Below are 15,285 nucleotides of genomic sequence, written 5' to 3' on the forward strand. Positions count from 1 at the left end.
AAGAATATTTAGTAATCACAGCAAGAAAAAAAACCCTAATCAATATGCAGTTATATAATAAATACTATACCAGTTTATGAGATTTAACAGCAGAAGTTATATATATATAAATACATATATATATATTATGTATATAAAATTTGTTTTCAACATGTTCTTTTTTTATTGCGTTTTATTTCGGTTACCATTTATTTCAGTTATGCAAACCTTCGGTTTTAATTAACTATAATAACCTTGTTGTGGTACCATTTCTTTTTGTAGTCTTTAATGAATATTATTCATGTGTCATGTCCCAAAAAGATATTCCACCCAGAAATAAAAATTCCTTCATCATTTACTTATATCTCATGTCATTCCAAATTTGAATGACTTTCTATCCACTGCGAAACACAAATGAGATATTTTGAAGTATGGGGGTAACTGAACAGTCAAGACATGGACAAAAATGCTATGGAAATCAATGGGACGCGAAACTGTTTGGTTACCAACGTTCTTGGAAATATTTTTTGTGTTTAGCAGTAGAGAAATAAAGTTTGATTTGGAATGACATGAGAGAGTCGACTGATTTTTTTTTTTTTTTTTTTTTTTGTATCTCTGATAGGGGGCCACTGCTTTAAATACATAACAAACCCTAATCAGAAATGTGCCACTGGTACTTTAGGGTTTGAAATGCCGCCTCACCTGGTCCAGAGTGGTCTGGGACACAGAGTAGTCCTCTATTCTGAGAAACTCTTTGTTCTTAGCGAGGATGCTAAAGATGTGAGCGAGGGAGGTGAGGGAGGAGGGGAGCTGGTATTGCAGCATGTTTCTGTGTTTTTCCTTCAGGGTGCTTCCTGGTAGTTCGCTCTCAATGAACTTCATCACTGGCTGCAGGTCAGGATCAGGCCCTGCAACCCTCAGAATGATGGTGTACCCATCACCAAATCTGCAGGAAGACGAGAAGTGATGTCACGTACATATAAGCATCAAAACTCTCCTACGCACGCATTATTGCAGTTCAACGATGGCGTTAGCGTGCAGAATGCAACTTGATTTGTTGCTGGTGTTTCTAGTGTATATAGAAGTGACATTTTATGTATATTGCAAAATATGTATATTCTTTTGGGATAGTTTGCTTGTTTCGTTTCTCTGATTGGTAAAGTTTTCTTTGCAGAATCATGGGTAATGTAGTTTTTCCATAAGAATTCCATCTTTACACACGATTTAAAACGGCATACAATATTTTAATATTATAATATGCAATACATATTTTGAAAATATTTACATCTATTTATATGTCCTATATTTATATACATTTAAATATATATTTAAATAAATATAAATGTATAAATATATATATATTTTTACCTGTTCATGTTATGCATTTGTGTATATTTATATATACATAACACATATGTTACATAAAAAAAAGATTAATAATTAAAAAAAGTGATTAATCAATTGACAGCACTAAAACTAACAAATAATTTTAACTAATGGGTTCAACAAAAGCTTGGATGATCAACCTCACAGCTGACAGTAGGCCTGTCTGTAAGTCTTTAAAAAAAAATACCGCAATGGAGAAAATGATTACTATACTATTCATGACCTTACCTGTTCTTCAGGTGCTGGACGCTACCCAGACAGCGGAACCTGCCGTTCACCATGATGGCCATCCTGGTGCACAGCGCTTCACATTCCTCCATACTAAGAGTAAACAGGCCACAGGTTAGTGTGGAAGGAAACAGATTAAATACCGCCCCCTAGTGGCACATGTAAGTCTGAGCTTAACAGAAACGAAAGGTGAACTAAGACGACGTGGAGATTTTAGAGGAAAACAACACTATCATTAATGCTGCTGTCTAGCACTAATGTCCTTGTCTATAACGTGAGCTGACAGTTATTGTTCAGTTTAAGTACACACGGTTTGACCGGGGTGAATGTACCTGTGTGAGGTAAGTACGACCGAGCGTCCCTCTTTGATGACGCTGTGGATACAGTTCCACAGTGCTCGGCGTGCTTTGGGGTCCATTCCAGTGGTGGGCTCGTCCTGTAACCAAAAGCACAGCCAGGCTCAGATTCGACCATTGGTTCAATGGGAAGCACACTGATTAGCTCCACGTCTCTTCTTCACACGTGTATCGCACACTCAAGTGAACTGGTTTGCTGACTCGTAAGCCTTCTCACGTGATCTTTGTGTAATCAACTCATTATGAGGCCTCTATGAAGGCGAAGGCTAAAGAGTTCAGGGTAATTTAGCTCTGGGGGTGTTACAGTCTTGAACCCCTTATACAACCGGAGCGGGAAACCCAGCTGAGAGAACAACCAAACAGTGGTCATTTGATCCGGTTTTTTGTGTTGTTTTTGTTGATTAGTTTGCAGACATTCGCACTAGGAGGCACAGGACTTCTAGCCAGTTGTGTAAGTGTCTTTGTGTGTACGTGTGTGTGTGTGTTAAAAAAATGCACATACCAGGAAGACCACTGGTGGGGCTCCAATGAGTGATATGGCGGTGGAGAGTTTGCGCATGTTGCCGCCGCTGTAGCTTCCTGCATTCTTGTCCACGTACTTCACGAGCCCCAGTTTACGGATTCCCCACTCTGCAACCTGCCCAAGAGACAAGACATTAGTAAAACGAACAACACTTTAATAGTTACTGGCAGGGTTAATCTCCCAAAACCAAAAATTGTCATTACCACTATTTTTTGTCATTCAGTTTCTTCTTATTTGTTATTTGTTATTACAATAGTACATGATTTTTTCAGTTTTCATACTTTTTGTGTAATTTCTTTAACGTTTAAATCAACATTAGTTGAAGGGTGTATAAATACTTATATATATGACAATGATGGGATTACAGGGAAATGTGATTAATGGTCAAAAATGAATTTTATTTGTAATTCACTTTATTGTCAGTGTAAAATATAGTATTATATTTATATTTTGCACAATTATTATTTGAATTAAAACTTGTGTAAATAGTTGCTTTTTTTTTTTTTTTTGATAGGTTTTTGAACATTATTTTGGCGCAAGCACTTATTTGGCACGTCAAATGTAAAAAGTAAGTCTCATTTAATTTTTTAAAAGCATGTAAAAATATTCTATTTGGTGTTAAATATGACATGGACCTGTACGATTTACACAAAAATGAAATTAGATGAAGTTACTATTTAAATGCTTTTTTTAGTTCATCGACTTTGCTCACCTCACAAACTTCCTTCTCGGGTACACCACGCAGGATGGCATAGAACTCCAGGTGTTCCCGTCCTGTCAGAAGATCATTGATGGCATCAAACTGAGGGCAGTAGCCCATGTTCTGATGTACTTCATCTATTTCTCTGAGTATACTGGGAAAAAAAGGGCAGCATCATCTTTATAAAAGGCATTCACACTCACAGGATTCTAAGATTGACCTATGACATATGTGCTTATAATAGACCAAGCTGCTATAAGGAAGTATAATCTGTTCTGATGTCATAGCTTCTTGTATTTTACTGTCTTTACCTTTTCCCAGCTAGGAAAGCTTCTCCTTTGGTCACCACAGAGTCTCCAGTCAGCATTTTAAAAGTACTTGTCTTTCCGGCTCCGTTGACACCAAGCAGACCAAAACACTGAAAGAAGAAGGAAACACATCAGTTTGTGGTCTTACAGTAGACGCGACTCATTCAGACGAGGCTGATCATGAGGCAGCTGTCATGAATTACCTCTCCTGGAGGAATCCCAACACACAGACGATCGACGGCAGGCTTCTGTTTCCGCTTGTAAACCTGAAAAAGACAAGGATGACATATTGATGATGGTACCATTTATTTGACAAAATTTAAAATACTAAAGCTGATGTCTGCGATCATCAGCAGAGGATTTCTGCTGACCTTAGTGAGCTGTCTGAGTTCAAGAATGTCTCCCTGTCCAGCTCCATTCATGATCCTCTGCCTCTCTCTGGCCACATCTTCATCCTCCTCTCCGATCGGACTCAACTTGGCACTTAAAGACCTGTGGAAAACGATCAAAATCCATAATTTCATTAGCAGTTCGTATAAATGTAATTTTGTTTCAGAAAGTAATGTTGTAATGTTGCTTACTTGGGTTCAAAGAAGAAACGGTACTGGATGAGGACAGTGATGATGAAGAAAACCACTCCTTCCACAGCCATAGCAAAAAGATTCTTGCCCACCATGTCCCACTCCAATGGAGAACGGAAACGGTTCTCACCTAATGCAAGGTAAGAGAGCATTCAGCATCTGCAATAATGACCCTTGCAGTAGATACAGATCAAGCTAAAGAGGACAAACTCTGAACTTCACTGCTCTTGTTCTTGTAATCTTCATCAAAAAATATAGATTTAAAGTAAAGCAAGTTAATTTTACCAAATCTCTCCAGAGCATCAGCCATGGCCTGATTCTTCACCATGTCAATGAGACCTCGACCCAGGCAGAAATGTGGGAAGATGAGCAAAACGTTCTTCAGGATGTCATTAATTCCACCAATCTCCTGCAGCAGAGGATGAGCGCCATTAGAAATCACAATGTGCGATTGAGAATTACTGCTTAGAAATAGAAAAGAGTAATTCATTTAAGAAGAAAGCAAAAAAAGCAATTTCTTACATTATTTCCAAATAACTCCATGACAAAAGTGGACACGCTGCCATTGATCCCAATGAGAATATTAACACTAGTGAGCACCACGTAAGCTGTGCTGGGGATTTTGAAGAGGAATGAAGCCGGGTACATAAGAGGAGTGATGGACCATCTGAAGACAGAATAAGTATTTATTATCAGGGAAAATACTGTGTGCAAATTGGCAGTGTATTGAGGTCACATGTCAGGCCCCAAGCTATGTAGCTACCACAGTATCATGAGGGTGGGCTCTTTTCACTAAAGAAGATTTCCAGCTTCTGGGCTCTTTTGACTTTGGAAAGTATGGTGTATAATCCCGTATGGGGCCCCAAAAGGGTTTTTACAATAGCTGCAGGACAGCGTATATTATGTATATGAGGGTAGGATTTTTCACTACAGGAAATATAAAGAGGCCCAGTGGGACTCCCAGCAATATATACATTTCACAAAAGACAAGGCCCACAAATTCTGTTCAGAAAATACCTAAATGTATTTTATAATAATTTTTTAAAGTTTATTCTATTTCACATTTTTCATAACAAAATGTACCTTAAAATACTTAGCATTTTTTTCAATTGTATTGCATTTCTTTTAATATTTCTTTAGAAAATATACTCACATTTTATAATTTGATTTTCCCCTTATTTTTAATTCATTTTTATTTAAATATTTAATTTGTAATTTTTCTATTCACATTTTCTCAAAAATGTCCCTAAATGTACTTTATATTTTGAAATGTAGTTCATAGTCATTTCATACTTTTTAATTATTATTTTTTTATTTTCTTCAGATCATACACCTAAATGTACTTTATATTTATTTGTTCCTGTTTATTCTATTTAGTCATCAGAAAATTAACCTAAAACATTTTAATTTCTTTCAAAATTTATTTAGAAATTTTACCCAAACATACTTTATAATGTGTAATTATTTAATAAATAATAAATAATATAATAAATAATATTAATATATATTTTTACATTTCTGTTTATTATTTTATGTCCCTAGACATTTGATTATATTTGTATTATAAATGTTACAATTTATGTGTTTTTCTGTTTCCATTTGCAAAAAAACATATTGTCAGTACCTACATAAATTATTGCATACTGAGCTGGAATTATCAATATAAGTAAATGTCTTGATCTGTCTTTCTTACCCATACAGAAGCAGAAGAAGGGCAAGAACAGGCAGGTTGGTTGCAGAGACGTAGGCTTTTTGTTGAAAGCACACAAAGATCAGGATAACCAGAGTAGCAGGAACAACATAATTGCACTGTACCAGAAAACAGAAATGTGCATTAGAAATTTGGATCAGCAACCAAGTAGATGAGTGGTGCATTATGAGATTTGAAAGTGAAATCTTCCACTTACCATATCCCAGAGAAAGTTGGCCAGCCAGTAGAGGTATGGCTGCACTCCACTGATAAACTGCATGTGCTTGGCCTTATTTACTCGCTCCTGAATGAGGAAGACAACGAAGCTGGCAGGGACGAAGGACATGGCGAAGATCACACAGATGGAAACCAGCACGTCCACTGAGGTGGTCATTCTGAAATGCCATAAATCAGGGTTCAGTAATGAGACCAACGTGACCAGTGTCCAATTAAGTTTGATCAGTCTTTCAATGCTTACAGGGCCACTTGAGAAAGCTGTTCCTTGGTCAGATTGAGCGGATGGTTAAACGCAGTGATGCCAAACTGACGGGGGTCTTTGCCAGGTGGTAAGTTGGCACGCAAGATACCATTGTTCATTACATTGAGGAAGGCTCCAATACTGTGCCAGCCCTTGTTATTGAACCATATCTAAAAAACAAAATGCCAATTCATGTCACTCCAAGTACATGTCTATAATGGTTTTAAAAAATAGCCGTCATTCATGTCTCACTCACCTTGACATTATTCTTAGTGTCCAACCCATTGATAAAGGCTGACAGGCTTTTCAAGAAACGGTCAGCTGCTGATCCTGAGTCCTAAAACCATAGGATAAGAACTAAAATTTAATGCATTATTCCCGAGAGCTATTTGATTCATTTCCTAAAAGTGAATGTTTCAGCTTACCTTCTCCAGTTGGAAGATTTCCCTGACTCTATGGATGGCATCATCGATCTCTTCAGCAGGAGGAATTACCTGGGTGCTTCTAGCTCCCAATGAAAATCCTCCATATCTGAATTCGTTCACCCATATCTTGTTCTTTAAGCTATGATAGAAACAATCCATTAATGTGTTAAAAGACAGTACTGAGCTATTTACGTTCACGTGGATAGACAAAGAGGCCATACCTTTTCCCAATGATCTGTGCATAGGTTTTCACAAGATAGTCTGATATGTTTCGTCCCGTCAGGTTCTGGAGAGTCTCACTTTCACTCATTTTAATCTGAGGAGGTGGCAGTCCACCTGCACCAGCAGGGCATTCTGGGAGCATCTTTTTTTTGCCATTACAGCTGCACTCGCAAGCAGGCGATGGGTTGTCCATGGTCCAGTTTGTTGACATGAAAATGTCTATCACGCTTTCTGCCACTTCTGGTATAGACCATTCCTCATCTCCCATTGTACAAGGAGCATCACTAAAACAAGAAGACAAGATAAGTTTTTTCCTAAGTTAAAAATAATAGCTGAACAAAGGGTTTCATGTATATTACTTACGAAATTGGTTCTCCTTCCATGCATCGAGTTCCAAAGCCAGGATCATCTAATAAAGCGTTGAGTAATTTTTGTGTGCTTATGTCATGTGGGGCATCATCACTGTAACAAAAAAGACTATAGTTAATCTAAATGGTTCTATGAAATTATTTTTAATTAATCTTGTATAGCACATTGTCTTTGTCGTACCTGATGAATGTAAACTGTTCTTCATACATCCAGGGATTGAGAGCCAGGCTGGGATATTTTCCGAATGGTGGGACAATAAGACTGAATACCAGAGCGATACACACAAACACAGCAGGAAGAACAATCTGCAAAGAGAGTCGAAGTGAGTTAATCAAAACTGAACTGTACTGACATGGGCTACATTTTCCAAAAGCAGCATAAGCCTAACTAGAGCATAGAAACAACTGGCAGTTTCTATGATCTGCTTAAATCATGGAAAGAAACCACTGACACTAATAGTGTATGCAATATACTTAGACTTACAATATTGTTGGAAATATTGTACCATTGGCATAAACAGTTGCTTTTGATAAACAGCCTAGATTTATTTTTACTGACTATATTTCCCATCTCTACCTGTGCAAAGAAGCCTTTCCTTGAGCGGCGAGCATAAAGCAATCTCTTCCACAGTAAAGCCACAAACTGCTGCCTCTTCAAACTCCAGCCTTTCACCTGATATGATCCTTTCCCATTGGAAACGCTCAAGTAGTCTGTCTCTTTGGATTCTGGCGATCAAATACATCAACAAGAATTGAGGAATTGACACAAACAAACACTTTAAGACATTTGGACGATAAGATATAACTGTTTTAGAACTTTTAAGGTTTACCTGGATCACCTTCAGAATCATTGCAGTCAAAGCTATCATCTTCGGTCAGGGGTTTGAGGCAGCTCTGATGGTCAGCACCAAATGCATGTCGTCTATGTCTAGGCACAGGCAAAGTTCCATCTAACAAAATAAGAAGTACAAGGTGAGTCCTGGATTTTTGTCTTTGTACTGCTTAAGTTTACTAGAGAGCTAATTGTGAGGTACAAATTTACCTGAGATGATTTCAGTGTCAACTCCACTGTCCTCTGCCACTTTAAGGAAAATCTACAAAGACAAACAAGAAAGATCATTAGTAACTTGCATGTGTATTCATCCTAAAGCTTTTTGTTGACCAATAAATGCCAAGTCAAGCTATGCATACCTCTTCGAGTGTAGTATCTGAGATACCATAGCTCGAAATGCCAAGGTAAGCGAGCCGATCATCCAGATCATGGAAGAGCTCAACGAAAGCACCATCTTTGGCAGACTCATAAGGCAACACATATGTGATCTCATGTCCGAGGTCTTCCACCATGCGAGAAGCGGGAACGTGCTTCAAGATTAGACTGGAAATGAGGGCTACATCAACAGGAACAACAGGAGATTCGGGCCATGTATTTCCTGCAGAACATATTGAAAACTTTTAGCTATGATCTTATTAAATAAAAAATTATCCATCATTTAAAAGTATGAGGTCAGGTGGTGCCTTACCAATCGCTGTGGCGGCTTCGCTCTCTTGATCACTACCTAGACCAGCATCCGAACTGCTCTCGGATGCATTGTCATCCTGAAAACCAGGGAAACTTTTAAGATAAACAACAATTCAATGTGTTCATTGAGTGTTTTTGCAAATAAAAGTGTACTTACTTTTTTAACAAAGGACACTGTGCTGCTCGAGTTCCTGCAAGAGCTAAGAGAAGGCTCAGTGTTTTTCTTCACCAAGGTAAGATAGTATCCAGTTCCCAGTTGAGTCTTAAGAAAGAGCGAAGAGCCCACACAACAAAGCTTTCCGTGGGAAATGATAGCAATACGATCTCCCAGAATATCCGCTTCATCCATATGATGGGTGGAAAGAAGGATAGTCCGACCTAAGAAATACCCAAAATCCTTAGTCATTCAATAAGGTTTTAATTGAATGTTTATAAATACAAAATTAATGGGGTAGTTACCTGTGCGATACTTCAGAAGAAGGTCCCAGATGCCTCTTCGAGCGTATGGGTCCACTCCAGCCGTGGGCTCGTCTAGAATAACAACCTTTGACCCTCCAACAAAAGCAAGCGCTACTGAGAGTTTCCTCTGCATACCACCTGAAGAGCACAAAAAATGTAAAAATTACAACAAATCAAACAACCAGCAAATTGAATTTTCAAAGGTCATAATGGCACACACCTGATAGCTGGCTGGTCCTAGATTTGCGTTTGTGTGGAAGGCCGGTGTCAGTCAGAATCTGCTCCATCTCAGCCTTTACGTCCTCCTCAGACAGACCTTTCAGACGGGCGTAGAACCAAATATGCTCTTCTACAGTCAACCTGAAATACCACAGGTAGATTAACATCCACAGAACTCTGCAACCTTAACATCAACTAGTATGTAACTTGTATTTTTTAAATGAAAGCACTTACATGCTGAAGAGGACGTTGTGTTGTGGACATACTCCGAGGCTCCGTCTGATGGAACTGAGCTCTGAGCGGATATCTTTGCCCATGATATATGCAGTGCCAGAGGTGGGAGGAAATAGACCAGTAAGGATGGACCTAAAACAATGAATGCAAATTGGGGGATTAGATATTGTAATCAAAAAAAAAAAAAATAGGTCACACTTTATATTATGTATTTGCTTTCCAAGCAGCCATTACTCCAGTCCTTCAGAAATCATTCTAACATGAATACCTTTTATTTATGTTTCTTGAATGAATATAAAGTGAAATGTGAACTTACATGGTGGTGGTTTTTCCAGCTCCATTGTGACCTAGGAAGGACGTTATTTGCCCCTCGTAGAAACCAAGTGTCAATCCATCGACTGCTAGCTTTTTGCCATGACGGTAAACCTTTACAAGATTCTTAATGTAAACTCCCAATTCAAGGTGAGTGGGTTCCTCTTCAATGCAGACAGCTTTTAAAAACAACACAAAACACAGATAATCAGTTGTATTGAAGATTATATCTAATGAACAAATTCAAAACTACTGGCACTGAAAAACCGGATGTGCCACTAAACCAGCTCTCTAAAATAGGTTTTTAAGTGTTTAAATGCTAATATGAAAATAATATGACCATAACATGAAAACAATCACCAGTTTAGAATTGTAATTAGTGTACCCTTATGAAATAACAACTTTTTTCTTACCCCCAGCATTGCCCTTCTTTCCATGAACTGCAGTATTGTTTGTGTTGCTCTCTCCAAACCAGTAGGATTTAGTGAAAGGAAAGTACCATGGCCTGGGGATGCCATACTGCCCTGGGAACACAGCTTCAATGTACCACGTCATGACTCCATAAAGGAAGGCATCAAAGTACATGAGGATGAGACAGGTAGTGAGGTTGTAGTTGTCTTCTTCCATGGGGCTGGAGAAGAGGTTATTCCATTGGATGCCTACACCCTGCTCCTCAAACAGGGCAAAATACTCACAGCCAAATCCAAACGCCACTGGAGACAGTAAGCTCTGTGAGCACAACCAAATCAGATCGTTAAGTGATGTTTTGTATTTTTACCCACCTGAAGTCCACTTATAATTTTATTCAAGGTTTCTTGCACCAGAATAAGTAACGTTCTTATCTTATGTTTAGAATAAATTTGAATTAAAACAAATATAGGTAAAATAATGTAAATTTAATGTAATGTCTTCAGGCAGATCTATTTCTCATTTCATGTATAAACTTAATTTTTTTTTTATTTTTTAAAGATAAATACTAAGATACTAAGACAAATACAGAAAAATACTATAGAATAAATGACCTTTAAAAAATACATTTAGTTTAACTCAAATAGTATTTTTTAGTGCAAGTAAATGTACTAACTGAGATTCCCTATTACGTTTGTGCCCTTGAGCTGGACACTTAATCTCAGGTTTTTCCAGCAGGATCTGGAGTTCATGCGGTAGGTCTACTGTAAGTCAGTTTAAGTAACCAGGTAACTGTGCAGGATCAAAAAGGTTAATTGCCTTTGTCTAAGTAATCTCAGTAACGCTGGCTCACCTCTAACTGAACTCTTGTATTAGTGGCCCAGATCTTTAATCTATATCAAGCATTTAACTAGTTTAAACAGGAACACCCGAGTGAAGATTCCTTGTAATCTAGTGTCAGGAATCAAAGCCTACAATGGGTTTAAAGTGCGATTTTGCAGTTAAGATATTCTCATCGCACCTGTAAGTCGTTTTAGATAAGAAGAGCAGTATAAATTAGTTTCTTTATGCAATATACTGTATGATAACCTAATGCACATGGCCAACAACCGATGACGCTGCACACATACACATTTGCACTTTGTAACTGATATTTTTTACTTTTTTTGTTTTTTTCGGTATGTTGTCAAATACTTACAGCAATAACTTTGGCGCTGAAGCCCACGTAGTCTTGCCAAGCCACACAGAGCACATAAGGCAGGTAGAGGGTGAAGTAGATAATGCCCCCGCAAGCCGCTGCCAGGTTAGCACGTGCAAACGCCGTACTGATCAGAAAACACTGCATGATGGTCACCACAGCGAATGACCCGAGGAAGAGGAAGACTACTCCAGGGTCACTATAGGGCAGGAGGTTACCCATCTGGAAAGGTAGAAGAAATTAGGTTGTTGTCTCTGTTCTATAAAAACATAAAAATAGCTAAAACTTCAAAATAGAAATATTTAATGAAAATAGAAATATGAATAAAATATTCAAAATTAAAATAGTATTTCAAAGGTACTAAAGTCAATTTTAATATAATATTATTATTATATATTATTAATATAGTATTATTTATTTTACATTTATAGTATTTATTAATATTTTGAATTATGAATAAAAGAAAATTTGTTTTACTTCTACTACTTTCTACTAATTACAATTATACTACTTACTATTATTAGTTATTATTATTATTAATAATAATAATAATAATAATGTAATTAGTGCAATAAATACATATATATTAAGATCAAATAAGACTAAAGGATGAAAGAAGAGTAATGGCCACAAAGTAACTAACACTCTTAACATAAAAAATCCTATGACAGAAAAAAAGTCAAAATGACATTACAGTATAAATAATTTGCAATAACTAAACTGAGTAATTAATGTTTTTTTGTAAGAGAAAAGGTGTTTTAGAAAAGTGTGTCTTTAAGAAAAGCTGATGTCTTTTTAGTACCTTGAGTAGAAGAACCAGCAGGCCTGCGCTGATGAGAAGAGGGAAGAGGCTGCTTATGAACCAACTGAACCACAGGATTCCATTGTCCAATCCCATAATCCTCATGGTCTCCTTGAGCCGGGCCTCCTTCTCATAGACGACACCTTTAATGATGATGGCCACTGAGTACATCCAGGCCAGAGTCATGAAAAGTGGCATGGAACGGCTCATAATGCGAAGGAAACTAAAGGAAAAGAGGATTTTGTAAGAATTGTTCAGACTGTTACAGAACATACAAAAGTCTTAGCATTAAGATCTTTTTTTACTCCAGGGAAAATTGTTTAAGGACAATCCTTCATAATTTGCCATCTCTTTCAAAAGATTAGGTTTAATTGCAGTTCAGTGGAATACTTACATATCATCTACATAACATGGATAAGGCATCTGTTGAATGTAAACACCAGTCTTCTCTTTGGTCCCAGTAACTGCTCTGATGATGCTGTGTTCAATTACATCCTGAAGGTAAGTAAATCCTCCCCAAATATACCGCAAATCCTCAAACGGATCAGCCCTGGGACCCGGATCCCAATACCTGTCGACAAAAGAAACACAATAAGCATGCGATTTCATAGCACACTATCTGTCCATAGTTTCCATTATTGAACATTTAAGAAAAGAAAAAACCCACTTACCCATCTTTGATCTTGTTTGTGCGCTCCACATTGTCGATGTCCATGCGGATCTTGTAGTTGACGTGAGGGGGAAGTTCAGAGCTGTTGGATTGAATGTCTAGAAACACAATTCCCGCCCAAAACTTTCTGTTATCCAGGAGACCCATAGACTCGTTCACCATTTTCTCCTCTGTGCTTACAGGTTCAAGTTTATCCAGGTTTACACACTGTGAAAAAAACAAAACCATTTAGTTACAATTTATCTGTATGTTGAAAATGAGTTGATTTTATTTGACCATAATAGTTTATAAACCTGCTACAGTGTGTGATTTAATCAATAACTTTTATAGCTGACCTAAAATAATCCCGTTTGACCCATAATAGCTTGGCCTCGACCTATTAAAAATTATTGCGTTTTAATTGTTATACACGTTCAAGTTGAGTTTCAGTTCCTTGTCATTTTTCACATTTCATTTAGTCATATCAACATATGTCATATTGCCGAATAAGACACGTTAAAAACTCAAGAGCCCACACAAATTCATGGAACAGGACATCCAAGCAAGTTTTTGCACGTGCCTTTTTCCAAACAAACGTGAAATCCGGCTGGTCGTGACATGCTATGCGACTTATGATTGGTTGTTGATGCGTTTTATGTCAAGTATGTATGTGGGAGACAGATGGATTATGAGATAGAAAAGAAACGTGTAGGAGGAGAAAAGAAAGGAAAAGGTAACATAAAGGGAGCCGTTCTGACCTCCATGAAACGGGATATGCTCATAATGGCTTGATCTGTTTCATTGAAGACATCACGCCATGTAAATGCCGTTCCATGGGGACGTGTGTCTTCGGAGTGCTTAGACAAAAAGCTTATAACGTCCTCCACGCTCCACTGAGTCCCAGCCAACTGGGCACTGAAGAAACTAGCAGTGGCATTGTTTCGAAGAAGCGTCTGCGTTTGGAAGAACAAAGGAATGGAAATTAAAATTAGCTTCAACATTGGTAACCTCCAGCCAAATGTAGGCCGCAATGAGAGTTAGGCAGATCATACCCGCATCAGGTCAATTTCTTCACTGTTCTCCATGAAGTTCCAAACCTTGGGCCTGGCTTCTTCCCACATTCCGCCTAAATCTCGCAGAATTCCAAGCTCCTGAAATGTCTTGTTGACCTGAGAAAGAACAAAGATGTTAATCAACAAATCATTGCAAGTATAATGCACATGTTTTCTTATCCTGTTATGTTTTTGTTTTTCCTTGACAGTTACCTCATGAATGATCTTCTGTGTTGCAGGGCTGTGTGGCGTGTAGAGGATCTTCCCCATCAAGAGAGGTTTCAGTGCTCTCCAAATCATTCGAGAGATGGGACTGGCTTCCATGTTCTTCATCAAGTTGTTACAGTATGGAGCTATAAGCACAATACATAATAATTCATTTAAGGACAAATTTAGAATTAATTTTATGTTACATGCTTTGCATCACATTTCATCACTATTATGCAGAGTGCTACTATAATTTCAAGCAAAATTCATCTTGTGAAAAATAAAATAAAAATGATAATTTCTTTTGTAGATCAGGGATGTAATTTTTAAACAAAGCTAAAACTAAAATATAAAAAAATATTGACTGTAAATTTAACTGTAAATAAAATCTAAGTTAAGGTACTACAATTACAATAAACAAACATGAAATAAAGAATATATTAAACTGACAGAAAACAAATTTAATAAAAAAAACAAATATATCCTAAAATTTGAAATAAAAGCTAATTGTAAATATTACTAAAAGCTATTATAGTATATATTGTAGATTTGACGTACTGGTGGTGTTGTCATAGACTGAAACTGGTTCGTCATCACTGTCATTGTGGCTGCCGAACAGTGCCTGGAAGTTGCTGTCCTCATACCAGTTGAGGGATTTGATCTTAAGGCCACCACCTTCTGGGTGTCCACACACGATACGGGACACAGCCTGGTACATCAGACCGGGCGAGCCGGTGGCGTTTTCCGTCAGAAACAGGATCTCGTTTCGCAGGTCACTCCAGCTCCTCATACTGGCCAGCTGAAAGAATGACAGAGGATACAATTATAATCATCAAGTCAAGAAGGCTAATAAACAACAAATTTACTTAAGAGGTTTGCGTTAGTTTGTTAAACAGGCGTGTCGGGTTTTAAACTAAACTGGTGTATCTTTAAACAATTAGTTAACTAAAAAATGAAAATGTATGCTTTCATGTAGATCCAA

The 15,285-nt window shown here is 37.5% G+C and overlaps 1 protein-coding gene across 1 annotated transcript in view; it reads right to left on the reverse strand.

Moving 5' to 3' along the window:
* abca1b (ATP-binding cassette, sub-family A (ABC1), member 1B) overlaps positions 1-15,285 on the reverse strand; it is a 30,127-nt gene that overhangs the window by 1,460 nt on the left and 13,382 nt on the right. Inside the window, exons 9-46 of the mRNA XM_043257347.1 lie at positions 14,862-15,102; positions 14,310-14,449; positions 14,097-14,213; positions 13,803-13,997; positions 13,067-13,272; positions 12,790-12,966; positions 12,396-12,618; positions 11,594-11,815; positions 10,401-10,716; positions 9,992-10,166; positions 9,676-9,807; positions 9,443-9,582; positions 9,223-9,360; positions 8,921-9,141; positions 8,765-8,840; positions 8,436-8,674; positions 8,287-8,338; positions 8,075-8,194; positions 7,822-7,970; positions 7,426-7,550; positions 7,240-7,338; positions 6,876-7,160; positions 6,655-6,793; positions 6,486-6,566; positions 6,230-6,399; positions 5,969-6,146; positions 5,755-5,870; positions 4,584-4,728; positions 4,347-4,470; positions 4,062-4,191; positions 3,852-3,972; positions 3,684-3,746; positions 3,484-3,590; positions 3,185-3,326; positions 2,452-2,586; positions 1,926-2,029; positions 1,594-1,686; positions 682-925 (exon numbers count right to left, since the gene is read on the reverse strand). Of these exons, the coding sequence (XP_043113282.1) occupies positions 682-925; positions 1,594-1,686; positions 1,926-2,029; positions 2,452-2,586; positions 3,185-3,326; positions 3,484-3,590; positions 3,684-3,746; positions 3,852-3,972; positions 4,062-4,191; positions 4,347-4,470; positions 4,584-4,728; positions 5,755-5,870; positions 5,969-6,146; positions 6,230-6,399; positions 6,486-6,566; positions 6,655-6,793; positions 6,876-7,160; positions 7,240-7,338; positions 7,426-7,550; positions 7,822-7,970; positions 8,075-8,194; positions 8,287-8,338; positions 8,436-8,674; positions 8,765-8,840; positions 8,921-9,141; positions 9,223-9,360; positions 9,443-9,582; positions 9,676-9,807; positions 9,992-10,166; positions 10,401-10,716; positions 11,594-11,815; positions 12,396-12,618; positions 12,790-12,966; positions 13,067-13,272; positions 13,803-13,997; positions 14,097-14,213; positions 14,310-14,449; positions 14,862-15,102 (5,880 nt within the window). The remainder of the gene's footprint in view (positions 1-681; positions 926-1,593; positions 1,687-1,925; positions 2,030-2,451; positions 2,587-3,184; positions 3,327-3,483; positions 3,591-3,683; positions 3,747-3,851; positions 3,973-4,061; positions 4,192-4,346; positions 4,471-4,583; positions 4,729-5,754; positions 5,871-5,968; positions 6,147-6,229; positions 6,400-6,485; positions 6,567-6,654; positions 6,794-6,875; positions 7,161-7,239; positions 7,339-7,425; positions 7,551-7,821; positions 7,971-8,074; positions 8,195-8,286; positions 8,339-8,435; positions 8,675-8,764; positions 8,841-8,920; positions 9,142-9,222; positions 9,361-9,442; positions 9,583-9,675; positions 9,808-9,991; positions 10,167-10,400; positions 10,717-11,593; positions 11,816-12,395; positions 12,619-12,789; positions 12,967-13,066; positions 13,273-13,802; positions 13,998-14,096; positions 14,214-14,309; positions 14,450-14,861; positions 15,103-15,285) is intronic.

This window comes from Puntigrus tetrazona, chromosome 14 (genome assembly GCF_018831695.1).
Source record: "Puntigrus tetrazona isolate hp1 chromosome 14, ASM1883169v1, whole genome shotgun sequence".
Taxonomy (NCBI): domain Eukaryota; kingdom Metazoa; phylum Chordata; class Actinopteri; order Cypriniformes; family Cyprinidae; genus Puntigrus; species Puntigrus tetrazona.